Here is a 17,761-nt window from a genome sequence, read left to right on the forward strand (position 1 = left end):
AGCACAGCCTCCTCTGCAGCCGCTGACTGTGGGGGTGGAGGGGGACCCCGAAGGCTCCAGGCCCTGATGGGTTAGGGGAGGCCAGGGCGGAGGAGGGAGGCCTGGCTGTAGGCACTGACCCGGAAAAGTCCGAGGGAGAAAGGATTCAGCAGCCGGGCAGTAAGCAGCTTTATTGGCTGTTGGGGGAATGGGGGGACGGGACCCTCACCCCATTTCCACATCAGCGAGGCAGTGTCTGTGGTGTGTGTGGGGGGAGGGGTGGGTGTAGCTAAGGGCTCACCCCAGAAGGGCCTGCGGGGTGAGGAGGGAGCCATGGCAGGGACTTTTGTTACCCCCCCCCCCCACCAGGAACATGCGTGGCTTTGGGGGGCGTCCTGCTCAGGTTTGACGGGGAAAAGGGAGTGTGGCGGCTACACAAGTGTCACTGGGCTGCCCAGGCCAGGCCTAGGGCAGGTGCTGGGGGCAGGCCAGCCCCTCCCAGGGCACAGAGCAGGCCCACCACCTTCTCCCAGGGGCGCGGTACGTTCCCCCCCACCTCTCACCTGACAAAGCAGCGAGGAGCCCTGGGACCCCAGGACAGTCTGGGGAAACAAGTCAGGCCGAGAGGCCAGTGCTGCCCTGGGGCATAGGGTGGGGGGTGGGGGCTGCAGGGAGCCCAGGAGGCTGCAGGGCAGGGCCTCAGGGGCTAAACCAGTGGTCCCCAGCCTCCTTCCGGCCACGCCCCCTAAGCACCTCTAACATCCTGATGCCCCCCCCCACCTGACATATAATTGTTATTATTCAAAAAGTGAGCTCCTATTCACGTGGAGGGAGCCTAAAAGGCCGTGAACTTGGTCTAAACAAGCTTCCAAGCAACATGGCATCCACGAAAGAGAAAAATTAAAGCACGCAAGGACAGTGGAAGTGCTGAGGAAGACATCACTGAAAATTGTTAAAATAATATGAAGTGATATGAGAAAATAGCAAATAAAGTTTCAAAACATAATAGAGAACTAAAATGCATAAATATGTCACAACATATATTTATATGCTGTATAGGAGGCCCCTAGAACCATAAAAAATGCAAAAAGTTCACTGTTAATTCTCATTCTCGAATCGCCCCCCTTAAAAGTCAAACTGCCCCCTGTGGGGCGTGTGCCCACGTCGGGAGCCACTGGTCTAGAATGTGCTGAGTGGCCTCGTCCTGACCCCTTCCGAGCCCAGGGCTGAGGCCGTGTCTGAGACGCACCCACCCGACTCCTGAGCGGCTCTGGCAGCGAGCGCCCCCTCCCCCAGCTCCCAGCCCCTTCTTGGCTGTCTTTCCCTCGGGGTGACGTACAGATGGTCTCATGCTATGGACAGACCTCTGGACACACATCTTTCATCCCCCCCCCCCAACTAAATTCAACCAGAAAGCCCCTCACTCACAGCCCACAGGCCACAGCAGTGTGAGACTTGAGTCTCTTGAACCAGTGGACCAACAATGTGTAGAAGGAAACGGTAACACCAAACAAGCCCGCAGCCAGGAGCACCCGCTTCCTCCCTCAGCTGGGCCAGGGCCTGTCACCCATCAGAGATTCCAGGCTCAGTCCGAGGTGGGGGTGGGGGGGACATGGCCCTGCCTGGCAGAGGCTTCCCGCTCCCCAGGCCTCTGGGGGATGGGGGGGCCGAGAGCCAGGGCCACCTGGGAGCTGGGGGAAGACACCGGGAGACATGTGGGGCCTCAGGGGATGGAGATGCTGGGAGCACTGGGCTCCTTCCCAGACCTGCCTCACCCGCTGCAGGGCCCTAAATCTTAGCAGGTCCAGCCAGACCCTCCACAAAATCCCTCTTACACGCAATCCAGCGAAGGAAACATTCAGCAACTGCTTAGCACCGAACACAGCCCATCGGGAGCCTCCTGTTTACGCTCTAGCGGCACCAGAACCTCTGACCTGTGCCAGGGAGTTCGGTCCAGGCCACTAGGAAGGCTGTGCCCAAACCCCCCTTGCCCACCCCGCCTGGAGATGTGAGAGGCTTCGCTTCCTGTGTGAGGTCTGCAGTGGGAACGGCGGCAGGAGCACCAGTGATGCAGGGCGGGGTGTGACCACTGAGACACGTGCGCGCACACACACACACACACACACACACACACACACACAGACACACGGATATAGAAACAATAAAATACTTTAATTCTCTTTACACGGCCACAGGCCTTCCCGCGGGGCGGACCTCGGTGGGCGCTTCTCTTGGGCTTTAAGGTGAAGGCGTGGTGACTACAGGCGGTGAATGCAGGTTGGTCACGTACAGGTAGTCCCAGCCGTCAGCACAGCCCGCACGCAGGGGTGAGTTCGCCGCCTCTCCAACGGGCACAGGCTCAGCCCGAGGCAGCTGGTGCCAGTGGCTAAAAGCCTCTGGTATGAGCCGTGTCTTACCCTTGTTCTGATTTTATAAAACACGGTTACGTAGGTACATACAGCACAACAAAGTGCCTAGCGTGCACTCTAACATAGAGCACCGAGCCCACTGCGGAGCGCTGCCCCGCCAGCCCCATGGGCAAGGGCGGGGTAAACACCTGCACGGAGGTCAGATGCAGGAAGGTGCGGAGCCGCCAGCACCCTTCCCGCGGGACCCCAACACGAGGACTGGCTCTTGTCCTGTGGGGGGCGGAAGCGACAGAAGCCAGGTTTTTATCTGGGGACACAGCTGTCAGACAATCTGGTACTGAGAGAGCAATGGCTACTCAGAGGTTCTCCAGAAACCACCATCAAGGCCAGCCTGGCTCATGGCCCTGGGCGAGGGGTCCCCAGGTGAGGGGTCCTCAGGCGAGGGGTCCCCAGGTGAGGGGTCCCCAGGTGAGGGGTCCCAGGCGAGGTCTGTGCTAAGGGCTCAGGGCTGAGGCAGCATCTCTCAGACACACTGACACTCACGCGGGCACACGCCCCCGGGGACAGCCCTCCAACAACTGGTACAGAGACCTACTGGCACCCTCTTCTGACACCGGGAGGGCGTCTTTGTAAAGCTTCCCTCAACGTGTCCATGCTGTTGTCCCTGCTCTGCTCTGGGTTGACGCTCAGACGTGGCGTGGGTCTGGAGAGTTCTGGACCTGCCGGCAGGACTGTGTGTGCCCGGGAGGAGAACTGGGGGGGGGAGGGGTAAGAACTCTTGCTGGTGGACAGCCCAGAGGGCCACCGTGTCTTCGGTCCAGGCCTCCCCTCCCCCGGTGGGTAGTCACAGCTCCCAGGGGCTCTCAGCCAGCAGACCAGGCTCCTGGAAAGGTCCCCGGCAGCCTCCGCACAAGCGCGTTGGGAGGAGTCCTGTGTGCTGAGCTCCAGCAGCGGCGCGGCTCTTGTGCTGGCGAAAGCCTCCGGCCCCTGGGCCTGTGCTAGGAGCTCTGCCGGCACCAGGAAGTGTGCGTCAGGCCGCCCAGGCCTGTGCTAGGAGCTCTGCCGGCACCAGGAAGTGTGCGTCAGGCCGCCCAGGCCTGTGCTAGGAGCTCAGCCGGCACCAGGAAGCGTGTGTCAGGGCCCCCACCCTCGGGCCTGCGCTAGGAGCTCTGGACCAGGCGTCTGTAATGGGGCATGACCTCGTGCTCTGGCAGGTGAAGGGCAAATTCCAAGGCCACCAACACTGGGAACTCGAAGGCGATCAACTCTCGTCTGTTCAGCCGGAACTTCTCTTCCAGTTTCTGCAACAGAAAGAGAGAAACCGAAAGGCACGTTAGCGTTAAAGACCGAAATCCCAGGCTTTCTCCACGTGTGACGTCTCTACCCACCGCCAGGGAGGTTTACAGAAAAACGGATGGTGGGCAAGGCCGTGGAGAAGCTCAGGAGCAGAGGGAGTTCTCGCGACGGGACTAGTGCTGTGGCATGTGGGTACTGGCTATGGCGTGTGAGATACTGGCTGTGGCGTGTGGGCACTGGCTGTGGCGAGGGGCACTTGCTACGGCGTATGGGATATTGGCTGTGGCGGGTGAGGTACTGGCTGTGGTGTGTAGGCACTGGCTGTGGCGTGTGGGGCACTGGCTGTGGCGTGTGGAGCACTGTCTGTGGCGTGTGGAGCACTGGCTGTGGCGTGTGAGAACTGGCTGTGGCGTGTGGGCACTGGCTGTGGCATGTAGGGCACTGACTGTGGTGTGTGGAGTACTTGCTGTGGTGTGTGGAGCACTGGCTGTGGCATGTGAGGCACTGGCCGAGGCATGTGGGGCACTGGCTATGGCGTGTGGGGCACTGGCTGTGGCGTGTGGGGCACTGGCTGTGGCGTGTGGGGCACTGGCTGTGGCGTGTGGGGCACTGGCTATGGCGTGTGGGGCACTGGCTGTGACGTGTGGGCACTGGCTGTGGCATGTGGGGCACTGGCTGTGGCATGTGTGCACTGGCTGTGGCGTGTGGGCACTGGCTGTGGCATGTGGGGCACTGGCTGTGGGGTGTGGGGCACTGGCTGTGGCGTGTGGGTACTGGCTATGGTGTGAGAGTACTGGCTTTGGCGTGTGGCTACTGGCTGTGGTGTGTGGGGTATATGCTCTAGTGTGTGGGTTCTGGCTGTGGAGTGTGGGTACTGCCTGTGGTGTGTGGGTACTAGCTGTGGCATGTGGGGCACTGGCTGTGGTGTGTGGGTACTGGCTGTGGTATGTGGGTATTGGCTATGGCATGTGGGTACTTGCTGTGGCATGTGGGGTACTGGCTGTGGTGTGTGGGGCACTGGTTGTGGTGTGTGGGGCACTGGCTATGGCGTGGAGGTATGGGCTGTGGTATGTGGATGCTGGCTATGGCGTGTGGGCACTGGCTATGGCGTGTGGGGTACTGGCTATGGCGTGTGGGGTACTGGCTGTGGTGTGTGGGGCACTGGCTATGGTGTGTAGGTACTGGCTGTGGTATGTGGGTACTGGCTGGGCATATGGGGCACTGGCTGTGGTGTATGTGTATTGGCTGTGGCGTGTGAGGCCCTGACTGTGGCGTGGGGATACTGGCTTGGCATGTGGGGCACTGGCTGTGGTTTTTGGGGCACTGGCTGTGGCAGCCTGAGCTAGCATGCGCCTCCTCGTAGGAACGGTGACACACTCTCTTCAGTGGCAGCTGCCCCCTCCCTGCTGGCTCCCCCCACATTCTCCGTGAACTCAGTGCCGTGAAGCAGGCCTCATGTACTCGCCTAAGGAGACGAGCGTTTCCTTATGCCAAGGGGGTCTCCTTTGAGAGAGAGGAGAAACCCGCGCCCTCCCCTGAAGAGGAGGCCACCAAGGCCGAGGCCAGTGACCCATGTGTGTGATGGACGCCCTGGAGTGACTGCCCACGAGACCCCGTGGCATTTCCGTGGCTCCTTGGCTGAGACAGTGACACTGGGTGGGGCGGTGCAGCCGACCCCGGCCCCGGCCACTCACATCAATCAGGTGCTTGACCTCGTGCTTCCTGAGGTCGCTGCCGATCTTGGCCGCCAGCAGCACGCAGGCCCCCGCGCAGAGCTTCCGGTTCTGCTTGTTCAGCTTCCCCTTGAGGGCGAGCTTCTCGAAGTAGACGAAGGCCATGGCCACCGTGGGCTCCTCGAAGCCGCAGTCCTCCTGCGCCAGCTTCCGCATCTCGCGCTTCAGGCTGGAGGGGCGGGAGGGGCCTGTTGGAGCCTGAGCACCAGGCCCCGAGGACAAGACTTCACCCAGAAAGCACTGCCCTGCCGTCCCCCAGGGGACGGGCACTAAACCGTGAGATGCTGTGTCGCGTGGGGAAGAGACTCGTCTAGACCGGCGGACGCCAACCGGTGGTCCGCGAGGTCCGCGGCCGTGGTCTAGACCACAGGGCACAGGCGCACACTGGACCCCAGGGCGGACGGGGTCCCTGGACACTCGGAGAGCTGCCCAGATGGAAGAGGGACCCCACAGGAGGGACGAGGTCCTGCCAGAGACGGAGACGGCCGTGAGGTGGGCGTCTGGAGTCAGCGCTGTGGAGTGACGGTCATGTTCGCTACTGACGTCAGACGGTCAGGCTCAGCACCCCGTGAGCTCAGAGCGGCTGCCCAGCGAGAGGACAGAGTGACCGTCTTCTTATCTTTGCTCAAACCCAACACGCCAGCACCAGCTCAGCACCAAGATTCACGCGGACATAAATGCTGGCACTTACTCCAACATGGCGTTGTTACACGCAGTCCAGCCCCATTACCACACACACATGCCCACACGCACACACACACATGCATACACATGCCCACACGCACGCACACGCTCTCCTGGTACACAGGCCTCACACGCTGGTTTCCCTCCGGTGCAGCCAGAGACCACTTGGCCGGCAGGCATGTGCCCCCAAGTCGACCCATCGGCCATGAGGGAACGTGATTTTGCTTCGGCTGCTTTGCTGCATGACAGGGCTCAGCCGTCCCTCCTGGGAGTGGCTGTGGGCAGGGAGCCATTTCAGACCCAGGGCCCAGCTCCTCTCTCCTGCTTTGCCTGCATCTGAGAACGCAGGGAACCCGTGTCTCTATGCCGCTTCCCGTAACATAAATCGGACTGGACGGGCTGCGGAAATGACAGCGGAAACGATTTTTCCCTAACAGGCGCCTCCCCTGGTCCTTGCCAGCTCCTGCCATGAGACCCGCCCTCCGCCCCCTGCCCCCTGCCCTCTGCCCTGGCGCTCACAGAGGCCCTCCCAGCAGCTAGCCCCTCATGGGCCTTTGTTAGTTCTCACCCAAGGACATTTTCCCATTGATTTTTAGAGAGAGAGGAAGAGAGGGAGAGAGAAACATTGATGAGAGAGACACATCGATTGGTTGCCCCCCGCCCCCCCCCCCCGGCCCCCCAAGCCGAGGCCACGATCCAACCTGCAACCAGGTCCGGGCCCTTGACTGAAAAGCAAACCGAGACCCTCGGGGGCGCCCGAACCACCGAGCCTCCGCCAGGGCTCAGGAGCCTCTTTGCTGAACGTGCCCACCTTTCGCTTGAACCGCCGTCCAGAGCACGTGCGATGGGCGCTGGGGGGGCTGAGGGAGCTCGAGCGGACGGCCACCTACCTCCTGATTTTGCTGAGCGTTAACTTGATGTGCGGGAACTTCTCCCTGAAGGTCTCGTTCATGTCCTTCTTGAGGTCCGAGGGCTTCACGTAGGCGATCACTGTGGTCTGTAAGGAAGGCAGCGAGGTCACGCCCCCCACCGAGGCCACGCCCGGGGAACCCCGAGCCTGAGGCGGCCCAGCTTCCAGAGGCAGAGGGAGACCACTCCCTGCTCTCAGGACCGGGGGACCCGCAACTCGTGGCCTCTGCTCTCCAGGGCCAGCGCCTGGCAGGGAGGGAGCCCCCCTTGCACATCGCGGACGCGCACGGGTGTCACCCACTCCGGCCACCACCGGAGACTGTGACCAAACCTCAGGCTGCACCTCCAGAGAGCGAGGCGGCCCTGCCTCCCAGAGGGCTACTTCGAGAACCACGGGAGACGTCCGTCGTGCTTGGCATTCAGCGCGCACTCAACAAACTGAGTACTTTTCCAATTGTGGGAAAACACACGACACGGAGACTCGTCCCCATTAAACCCCCTTCCTCCCTCGGCTCCTCCTGTCCCTGTGACTGACGACTCCGCGTCCTCAGACGAGTGGGACCGTGTGGTGTCTGTCCCGCAGAGACTGGCTGTCTCACTGAACACAGGTCCTCAGGGCCCATCCACGCGTGACACACGCCGTGGCACGTGTCAGCATCGCCTTCCTTCGCAAGATTCAGCAGCGCGGGCAGGACCAGTGTGGCTCCCGTCCCGCACCCGTCCCTGCTTTTCTGTCCTTAATCCGATGGAACAGCAGCAGGAGTGGGTCTGCGTGGGGTCAGGGCTCCCATGCCAGCCCCCCGTCGCTCTGAGAACGTGGCTACCTGGCCCGAGCCTCCCCGCTGCTCCTCTGCACAGGAGAGAACCCCTGGCGGCTGCCCCAGGGGCTGACTGTGAGGACAGAACAGAACCTACCGAGAGGCCACGGGCATCTCATCGAGAGTATCGCAGGGAGGGCAGCACCGCTCGCTCCACCCACAGTCTGAGCTGGGCCCGCTCTGCAGGTGACGCTGCCCGGGGAGTTTCAGGTAAGTTGTGTCCTCCTGAGCCCAGGTTCTGGGGGCCGGGGGTGACCGCCCTGCCATCCGCAGCCCCAGTCTCTCTCTCAGGCACGCTTTCTGGGGTCCAGCAGCCATGACTCTCTGCGTGGACCATGCACCTGGGATGGCCGATGCCACCCTCGGAGGGAAGACAACTCCCTACCATCCTGAGAGCCGGCCACGGGGTCACCATGGCCCCCGGGCACCCTCCTCTCGGCCCGAGAGAGAGCGAAAAGCGAGGCCAAGGCTTCTCCCCAGCTCTCCTCTCAGTCTAACTGCAGTTCATAGCGACGCGCCTCGCCCAGACCGTGGTCTTATGTTACTGAGTCGCGGTGCTAGCACCCAGGCTGTGCGGTCCCTTCCTGGTCACGCAGGGCCATGTGCAGCCGCCGCGGCTGACACCTGGGCCGGCCATGACATGGAGATGGTGGCGGCTCCAGGGCACCTGCGTGTTTGCAGAGGGCGCTGCCTGGCTGCAGGGAGCGGCATGTGCACCGCTGCTGAGAGGAGGCCACTGACCGCAGATGGTCCGAGAGACGCAGCCCAGAGGAGCTCGCCCACCACCCGCCGGAGGCAGTTAGGGAAGGAAGGGCCGGCACCCCAAGTCCCTTCTGAGGTCACAGGGAGCGAGGGTAAGACCACGCTGTCCCCACACCTACTGGGGAGACAGCCTTTGCTGGAAAACAATTATGGGATCGAGTCATCAGGAGAGCAGGGAGGGCTTCCAGGGAGCTGAACGAGGGCCCGTCCCGGCCCACAGCAACGTCTCGATGCCCAAGCGAAGGCCTCTCAGGTTGGGTGGGCTGCAGTGGGAGGGGAGGGGGGCAGAGCGGAGAGAAGGGGGCAGCAGGTGTGTGGGGGGGCGGGAGGCGCACAGGCCCCGCGACAGCACTGGAGAGAGTGGGGCTCACGGCTGACAGGCCGCTGATGGGAACAGAAACAAACTAGAAGGTGCTCTACCTCGGAGCCTCCTGGTATCTCCTCTTCCTCCCCACCCCCCGCCCTCCACATCGCCCCAAATCCGCGTGGGCAGCCTGAACGGGTGAGCTGGCTGTGGACTCCCTACTGCTCCCCTCTGGGCCCGAGGGGCCTGGACAGGACATGTCCAGGGAGGCTGGTTCCAGCCCAGGAGCCCCGGGAGCTGGGGCAGGCAGGCCACCTCCAGAAGCCTGGTTCCTTGGTCCCTCAGTCCTGGAGGAAGGAGGGAGAGGGGTGAGCGCTGCGGCTCTCCCAGCACCGAGCCCTGCCCAGCCAGGCTCACCTGCTCCTATGGCACCTGTCGCCACCTTCGCCACCACCACCGAGCTCAGCTGGGAAACATGCTCCCGCTCACTCAGCGAACTAAGCAGACGGCGACCCTCAACCAAACCTCTCCCACCACCAACAGCTGGGCATCCAGGCTGCTCTGTGCAGTAATTCTTCCCCCGAGAGGACAGCAAACCACAGGGAGCGATGGGGACGGGCAGGCGGCCGGCACATCTGCTGCTATTTCTACCCATTGGTTCCAAACACAGAATCCTGGGTCTCCTCTCGCTCACCATCCAGAGGGGAGCAGCTCTTCATGTTCCTTCGCAGAAATAACGTTAAGGAGAGAAACGCAGGAAAAACGGCCTCCGCTTCCAGTGTTTACACGACTGTGTGGGTTTAACAGATGCAAGAGCAGGTCCACAGCTTCAGATATTTGTCAAACATTTACCGGGCGTGTAGAAGCTCCCAGAACATCCTCTCCGCCCGGGTGACCTTGGCTGCATGTGGCCCGAGTTCACGCTCACCCGGCAGGATGTGGACGCACTTTTGTTTGCACGGTGCGCTCAGAGCATGAGCCGGTGAACTGTGTGTGGAGGTCACGTAGCTGGATTATCAAAAGTCTGAGACAGATGCACAGACCAGGAGTAGCTGCTGCCACATGCTGGGTAGAGTGAAAAGCTGGTATTTCATTCTGTACCTTCTACAAGGAAGGCAAGGTTCTCAAAAAGCCGCCCCAATACCGACGCTGCTGTGACAGGGGTGCACGTGACGCCGTGACCAGGTGCAGAAGGCACATGGCGTACGACTCCATTTTATGAAACGCCCAGAACAGCCAAGTCTATGACAGAAAGTGGTTAGTGCTGCCTGGGGCCCATGGGGTGGGGACTATGGGGCTTCTTGTGGAGAGAAAAATGTCCTCAACTCAACTGTGGTGATGACTGCACGCCTTGTGAACATGCTAAAACCCGCTGCACTGTACACACTGGGAGGTGAACTGTGTGATATGTGAACTGTCTGTCCTAATAAAAGAGTCATATGCTAATTAGACCAGGAGACCTTCCGGATGTCCTTCCAGACAAAGCCGGGGACTTGGCCGGCCTGCAAACTGCCCCCAAACAGCCCTTAGCCCCTCACCCAGGTCAGCCACGCTCCCCAGCAGGGACCTCACCCCAACTGGGGTGTGGCCAGCCTGAAAATGGCCCTCAGCCCCTTGCCCAGGCTGGCCACACCCCCCAGTGGGGACCCTCCACCCCGATGGGGGCGTGGCCAGCCTGCAAACTGCCCCAGGCCGCTCACCCAGGATGGCCCCGCCCCCACCCATGCACCAGGCTTCTATCCTATGTAATAAAGGAGAAACATGCAAATCGACCATACCCCCGAACGCTTTCCATTGGCTAATCAGGATATGCAAATTAACTGCCAACCAAGATGGCGGCCGGCAGCCAGGCAGCTGAAGCAAACAGGAGGCTTGCTTGCTCCAGTGATGGAGGAAGCCAAGGTTCCCCGCCTGCTGCTGCCTGCCACTGCCTGCCTCTGAGCTTGCACTCTAAGAAACAATGTTGCAAATATAGACAAGATGGTGGCTAATTTGCATGCTGAAAGCGGGTGGCAGCGGGCAAGGCTGTCCACGGTCCTGGGACCCAGATCTGTGACCTGCCGGGCAGGGGGCAGCACTTGAGGCTGTCCGCGGTCTGGGACCCGGATCCGTGACCTGGCGGGTGGGGGGCACTGTGGGAGGCTGTCCGCTGTCCCTGGACCCAGATCCGTGACTGCCGGGTGGAGGGCAGTGCTTGAGGCTGTCCGTGGTCTGGGACCCGGATCCGTGACCTGGAGGGTGGGGCGGCAGTGCTTGAGGCTGTCCACGGTCCCGGGACCCAGATCTGTGACCCTGCCAGGCGGGGGGCAGTGCTTGAGGCTGTCCACGGGACCAAGACACAGATCTGTGACCCTGCCAGGCGGGGGGCAGCGCTTGAGGCAGTCCACGGTCCCGGGACCTGGATCCATGACCCTTCATGGCGGGGAGGCAGCTCGCACAGGGTCGGATCGGCCGGGGTTAGGCAGGGCAGGACGCCTGGCTTCTGCCCAGCCCCAGTCACTCTGTGCAGGTGAGCAGGGACAGGGGAGGCAGGCCGGCGGAGGGCGGCCTGTACTCCCACATGGCGGTGGTGACAGCTGTTAGCACGCCAAGCGGAGCCTGCAGGCTGAGCTGAAGTAGAGCCTGCAGGCCATCATCGCCCAAGAGTGGCTGCGCAAGATCCGCCTCCTGGCCCAGAAGGTGCAGGATTGCAGGGACAGCCACTGTGGCGGGCTAGTAGACTGACGTCCTCCTGGCCGCACCATGGGGGTTTGCGGATCTGCAAAGCCAGAGGCCTCCAGTGTGCACATCCACCCCTGGCGTGAGAACATCCCCCAGCACACTGTCACCCTCCCACGCCTGCAACAGTTGCAAACCAAGGCGTGCACAAGTTCCCCCCGCCTCTCCACCGCACTTCCATCAACCCGGCATGCTTAACACCCCCACAGGATGTGCACACATCCCCTCTGATGCGCTCATGTCCTTTGGAGAGTGTCTGGGTGTTCTGGGTGCTGAGGGTAGGCGCCTGTGAGATGACAGTGCGAGGGCGGAGTGGTGATGCCCTGTTCCCACGGAGGCCAGTGCAGCTATGAGATCACCTCTAGGGGGTTAATGCAGGTGCTGAGGCAGGAGCAGGTGCAGACAGACACACCTGGTGGGCGCGGGCGGCCCTCGCTGAGGTGCCTTTGGTCAGCGTTCAAGATCAAGAACCCAGAGGCGGAGAGGAATTCCATCCTCTCAGTGAAACAGTGGGATAGTCGGGGCGACTGTAGAGGAGGAATGTGCACTTTGGGTGCCAGCACCCATGAGCGAAGGCTGCCCTGACTGAGCCTCGCTTGCTTGGGGCCTAGGACACTCCTGCCAGGCAGCGGGTGACAGGATGTGCTCTTCCGAATTAATGAGAGAAAACGTTGATTCTCCTGCTGCCCACGAAGGTGGAAAGTGAAGTGGGGAGACATGTGGAGAGTGAGCGAGGTTCCCTGTCTGGGGGTTCCAAATCTGCTGTTGGTTTCTTTCACCGCTGACGAGAGATATACAGGGTGTCCCCCCAAAATGTATATACACTTTGAATACCTACTAATTCCAATGGTTTTAAGCATAAGAAAGAAACAACATGGAGCTGTTATCTGTTAAAAGTGTGGGCACAAACAGGTAGTTGGACATTCCCTGAGGGGTCTCAGATTGGAGAGGGTGAAGGCCAGACTGAGGGGCCCCTTCCCCCCCCTACCCCAGTGCATGAATTTCGTGCACCAGGCTACTAGTCTATACTAATAAAAGCATAATATGCTAATTAGACTGAGAGACCTTCCTGGACGTCCTTCCAGACAAAGCCATGGTGGCGGGGCCGAGGCAGAGGTGGTTAGGGGTGATCAGGCCGGGAGGGGAGGGCAGTTGGAGGTGATCAGGCTGATGGGGGGGCAGTAGGGGGCAAGCAGGCCGGCAGTGGGGGGCAGTTGGAGGCGATCAGGCTGGCAGTGGGGGGCAGTTGGGGGCGATCAGGCCGGCAGAGGGGGCAGTTGGGGGTAATAAGGCTGGCAGGGGGGCAGTGGGGGCGAGCAGGCTGGCAAGGGGGGGGCAGTTGGGAATGAGAAGGCTGTTGGGGGGTCAGTTGGGGGTGAGCAGGCCGGCAGGCAGAGTGGTTAGGGGCAATCAGGCAAGCAGGCAGGCATGCAGTTAGGAGCCAGCAGTCCCAGATTGCTTGGCCTGCACCCTCTCACAATCCAGGACCCCTGGGGGATATCAGAGAGCCTGTTAGCCAGGCCGAGGGACCCCCACTGGTGCAGGAATTTGTGCACTGGGCCTCTAGTATTCAATAAGGCTGTTACAGCCTCCCACCCCTGAAAGAGAGCAGCAGAAACCACCACAACGCAGTCAGCACTTTATGTAACACCCGCACCGAGGCTGGCGCCCCACAGGCCTGCTGCTCCCCCTGCGCAGCTGGAGCAGGTTCTCCCAGGAGCGGGGAGTCCCCTTCACGTCCAGGAGGTGGGGCACCCACGGTGTCTGGCATGACTTTTCTGCAACAGGGTCTGCTGACCTGAGGAAGCTCCGTGCACCTCGAACCTCAGTGTCCGGAAGGGACTGCAAGGGAGGCCGCGGCTCAGCTGCTCTGGCTGCTCCGTGAGCCGTGTGCAAGCAGGCGCAGACGTGCGTCCCGAGAGCTTCCACAGACAAGGCAGCGTGCATGGGGGGTGGGCAGGGCCCACGGGAGGGACTTGTCTGCCTTTCCCACGCTCAGCGTCGCACGCCGCCCCCGAAATCGCGTTCTGAGCCACATTCCCGCCACCCTGGGAGACGGCGGGAGGAGGGTCTGTGGGCACCGAGGTTGTCACAGTAAGTGATCGGGAGCAGGCACTGGCCCCGGGAGCCATCCCAAGGGTCTGTGTCCAAACAGTGGGAGGGTTTATTTTTCCTGAGAAAGGAAAAGGGTCCAGAGACCCATTCAGCTCAGGTTCCTCCTGTTGGCGCTGCCTCATCAGCTCTTTGGCTCACTTTCTCTTCCTGATTGCTCTCCACACTCATGGGGGGTTGGGGGGGGCCTGTGGCCTCGGCTGCTCTAACAGCCTCCCTCCCCCAACTTCCATGACGGGCAGGCGGCACGCGGAGCAGAAGCGCCGACCCGTCCGACGCCAGGCCTCTGCCCGTCCTTAGTGAAGGCCGGCGAGAACCTGCAGGCAGCCAGGGGCTCGCACCCTCCCATGGCCGTGGTCTCCTTCTATTAACTCGGCCGAGACCACTAGGGGTTCGCCTGTCCGGCCTCCACGCCTGGCCCGGGAATGTCTGTGTTCGGCACGACCTCTGACCTTTCCGGGGGCTAACGGGAGAGGCCTGCATGGATCAGCGTGAAAACCACGATGGGAACGTGACGGCGAAGCCAACTGTACCTACCGGTCAACCACAGGCCTCCTCTGGGCCCCGGGACGCGTCCGCCCCCCGGAACCCCCACTTTACGCCGCGGCCCGACCCCGAGGCCTTGGAACTTGGAGCAAACATGAGTGAACCTATGACCCAGCTACATCCTGGCTGCTAACGTCACCTACACTGTGACACAGGGCGCCTGCTCCTCGGTATCTGCCTAAGAAATAACACACGTCCTCAGGGAGCCGTGCACAGGAGGCCCATCGCACCCCTAAACTGGATACAGCCCATGTCCCTCACCAGGACGCCGGACGAATCCACTCTGGTGAATTCACACAAAGAAATCCTACTCGGCAATTTGTAAAAAGCTTACTGTGCGCGGTACCGAGGAGAAGCTCAGACACTGAGTGGAAGACGGACGAGGAAATAAAAGAGCACACAGTACGTAATCCCCTTCATGTGCCGTGTGAGTGACAGCCAGCGGTTCTCAACCTTCCTGACGCCGCCGCCCTCTAATGCAGTTCCTCATGTTGTGGTGACCCCCAATTTCACTGTTACAAATGGACCATAATGAAAGCACAGTGATTCATCACAAAAACAGTATGTCATTATATATGTGTTTTCCAATGGTCTTAGGCGACCCCTGTGAAAGGGTCGTTTGACCCCCAAAGGGGTCGTGACCCACAGGTTGAGAACCCCTGGTGTAAGCAGAGCCGGGTCCGTGGGGACAGGACTCAGAACCGCGGGGGCCTGTGAGGGGTGACGGCAGAGGCCGGGCAGGAGGGCATCTCCGAGGAGACAGTGTCCCGGGTCTCGGTCAGAGAGGCTGCAGAAGCCTCGGACCCGAGCGCTGGGAACGGTGCATCCGGTCGGGGTCACACGGTAAGAAAACGAGGTGCAGCAGCGTCGGGTGGGGTCAAAGGACCAGCTCATCACAGTCAGGGCTGCTTCTCTCTGTAGAGGCCACAGGACAGCTCAGTCCTGGGATCCCACAGGTCAGGACACCCCCAAACACCGGACACAGCCCAGGTCTCCAGGCTCGAGGCCCCCACGGGGGGTGGGGGACGCTAACTCAGCTGCCCTGGGGCCTAAGGGGACAGGCACGAGCAGCAGAGCCAGAGGCCCTGGGCGACCCTGAGGGAGGGGGTGCCGCGCAGACCTCTGCACCCAGCAGGCCACCCCTCCCCAAGCTCCACGCCAAGGCCTCCGCAGGGCCTGGAGGGGGCAGAGTGGGGGCCGCACAGGCTCGCACAGGCCTGCCGTCCACTGCAGGGGCGCCCGCCCGACATGAGGTCACCCCACAGCGGGCGTGCACCAGCGAGGCCTGTGGAGGCAGCGCCCACCCGCCCAAGGGCTGAGACCGCAGACCCCAGAGGGGCCTCGACAACCCGGGCGGAGCAGCTGCGTCCTCCGTGTCCTCGCTCCTCAGTGCCTGTTACACACGAGGCTCCGCACCCGGGGGAGAGGGGGCCAGTTTGTCAGGAGCGTCACCCTGCAGGCTCGACTTTGTGTGCGTGTGTGTGCATGTGTGCGTGTGTGCCTGTGCGTGTCTATGTGCGCGCGCGCCTGTGTGCAGAAAGAGCAGGACAGCGACTTACTGTTTTTTCGTTTTACTGATTTCAGAGAGGAAGGGAGAGGAAGACAGAAACATCAGTGATGAGTCATGGGTCGGCTGCCTCCTGCACGCCCCACACTGGGGATCGAGCCTGCAACCCAGGCATGTGCCTTGGCCGGAAATCAAACCGTGACCTCCTGCTTCATAGGTTGACGCTCTCACCACTGAGCCACGCCGGCCGGGCTGACTGTTCTGTTGAAAATACTGATTTGACACCGGGTCAGCTTCTCTCACACCACAGGGCCTCCGCGGGGGCTCCCTGCCCAGCACCCATTCTCAGTATCCTTTCTCGAGAGCCTCTCACCTCTGACCTCTGACCTCCAACCCTCCCTGACATCTACCACGAGGTCAAGGAGCATGGGGACTGTGGTGGGTTTAACCTTCTCTGAGCAGGAAGCACTTGGCCTGGCGCACAGTAGGCCCGTCAGTATTGGCTGGGTGGACAAATCCTATGCCTGTTGCCCAACACACAAATAAGGCAACCCCCCCCCCCGCACCCCCGCACGCTCCATGTGCGATGCACGTGAGGGGCCTGTGCTCCGGACCCACGTCTGGCGAGGGATCCCCCGGGCGCATGTGAGGCTCATGTGACACGCGCATCCGTGACCGAGACGAGCGTGCCGAAACGCGGGCGCCTGCGTGTTCCCGAAGGGCCCGTGTCTACAGCGACGGTGCGTTTCCTTCTCTGGAAAGCGAACCCCGGCAGGAAGCACGGCAGGTTCAAGGCGGTGAATGAAAAACGAGCGGCTTGGGAACACAGAACACGGGGTGGGACACGTGTGCGGACCTGGCAGCGGCTTGGGAACACAGAACACGGGGTGGGACACGTGTGCGGACCTGGCAGCGGCTTGGGAACACAGAACACGGGGTGGGACACGTGTGCGGACCTGGCAGCGGCTTGGGAACACAGAACACGGGGTGGGACACGTGTGCGGACCTGGCAGCGGCTTGGGAACACAGAACACGGGGTGGGACACGTGTGCGGACCTGGCAGGTCACACAGCCACTGCCCACGGAGGGAGAACCCCCTGTGCGCAGCGCCCACGGCGACTGCACCCAGCCCACGAAGCTCCCGATGAAATGATTTTAGGAGAAAACCCCGACCTGGCAGCAGCCGGACCCCAGGCCTACGGCAGGAGGGGCTGGTGTCATCCCGGACGTGAACCATCCGTGGCCGGGCTCCCACCAAACCTCAACGTCCATGAGAACGGCGCCTGATTCTCTGGGGGCTGAGAGTTTGTTAAACTGCTGACCCAGAGAATCCCTTTCTTGTCCCGAAGTCGGCGGTGTGGCCGTGGGCACCGAGGGCTGTGGGGTTCAGCGGCGAAGGGAGCCAGGTTCTGCGCCAGGCGCTCCGGCCCCACGCCCACTTCCTGTCTGTCACCGTGGCAGCCGGTGGGCTCCGGAGTAGCTTCCTGCCCAGTCACTTAACAAATGAAGTGACTGACAAGTGGAGCAGGGACCACACGGGGCGTTCTTCCTGCAGTCATGACCGCTCTGCTCTCCCTGGACGTCAGGGCAATGCATCTGGCTGTTTACTAAGCACTTACTGTGCGCTGGCTCAGACCGATGAGCTCCTCACTGTGCGCTGGCTCAGACCGACGAGCTCCTCACTGTGCGCTGGCTCAGACCAATGAGTTCCTCACTGTGCGCTGGCTCAGACCGACGAGCTCCTCACTGTGCACTGGCTCAGACCGACGAGCTCCTCACTGTGCGCTGGCTCAGACCGACGAGCTCCTCACTGTGCGCTGGCTCAGACCGACGAGCTCCTCACTGTGCGCTGGCTCAGACCGACGAGCTCCTCACTGTGCGCTGGCTCAGACCAATGAGTTCCTCACTGTGCGCTGGCTCAGACCGACGAGCTCCTCACTGTGCACTGGCTCAGACCGACGAGCTCCTCACTGTGCGCTGGCTCAGACCGACGAGCTCCTCACTGTGCGCTGGCTCAGACCGAC

The 17,761-nt window shown here is 61.8% G+C and overlaps 1 protein-coding gene across 1 annotated transcript in view; it reads right to left on the reverse strand.

The window, feature by feature from the left end:
* Window positions 1-2,132: 2,132 nt before the first annotated feature.
* CABLES1 (Cdk5 and Abl enzyme substrate 1) overlaps window positions 2,133-17,761 on the reverse strand; it is an 81,396-nt gene continuing 65,767 nt past the window's right edge. Inside the window, exons 8-10 of the mRNA XM_059707479.1 lie at window positions 6,952-7,058; window positions 5,339-5,546; window positions 2,133-3,649 (exon numbers count right to left, since the gene is read on the reverse strand). Coding sequence (XP_059563462.1) covers window positions 3,509-3,649; window positions 5,339-5,546; window positions 6,952-7,058 — 456 coding nt within the window. The 3' untranslated portion in view covers window positions 2,133-3,508. The remainder of the gene's footprint in view (window positions 3,650-5,338; window positions 5,547-6,951; window positions 7,059-17,761) is intronic.

This window comes from Myotis daubentonii, chromosome 8, assembly GCF_963259705.1.
Source record: "Myotis daubentonii chromosome 8, mMyoDau2.1, whole genome shotgun sequence".
Taxonomy (NCBI): Eukaryota; Metazoa; Chordata; class Mammalia; order Chiroptera; family Vespertilionidae; genus Myotis; species Myotis daubentonii.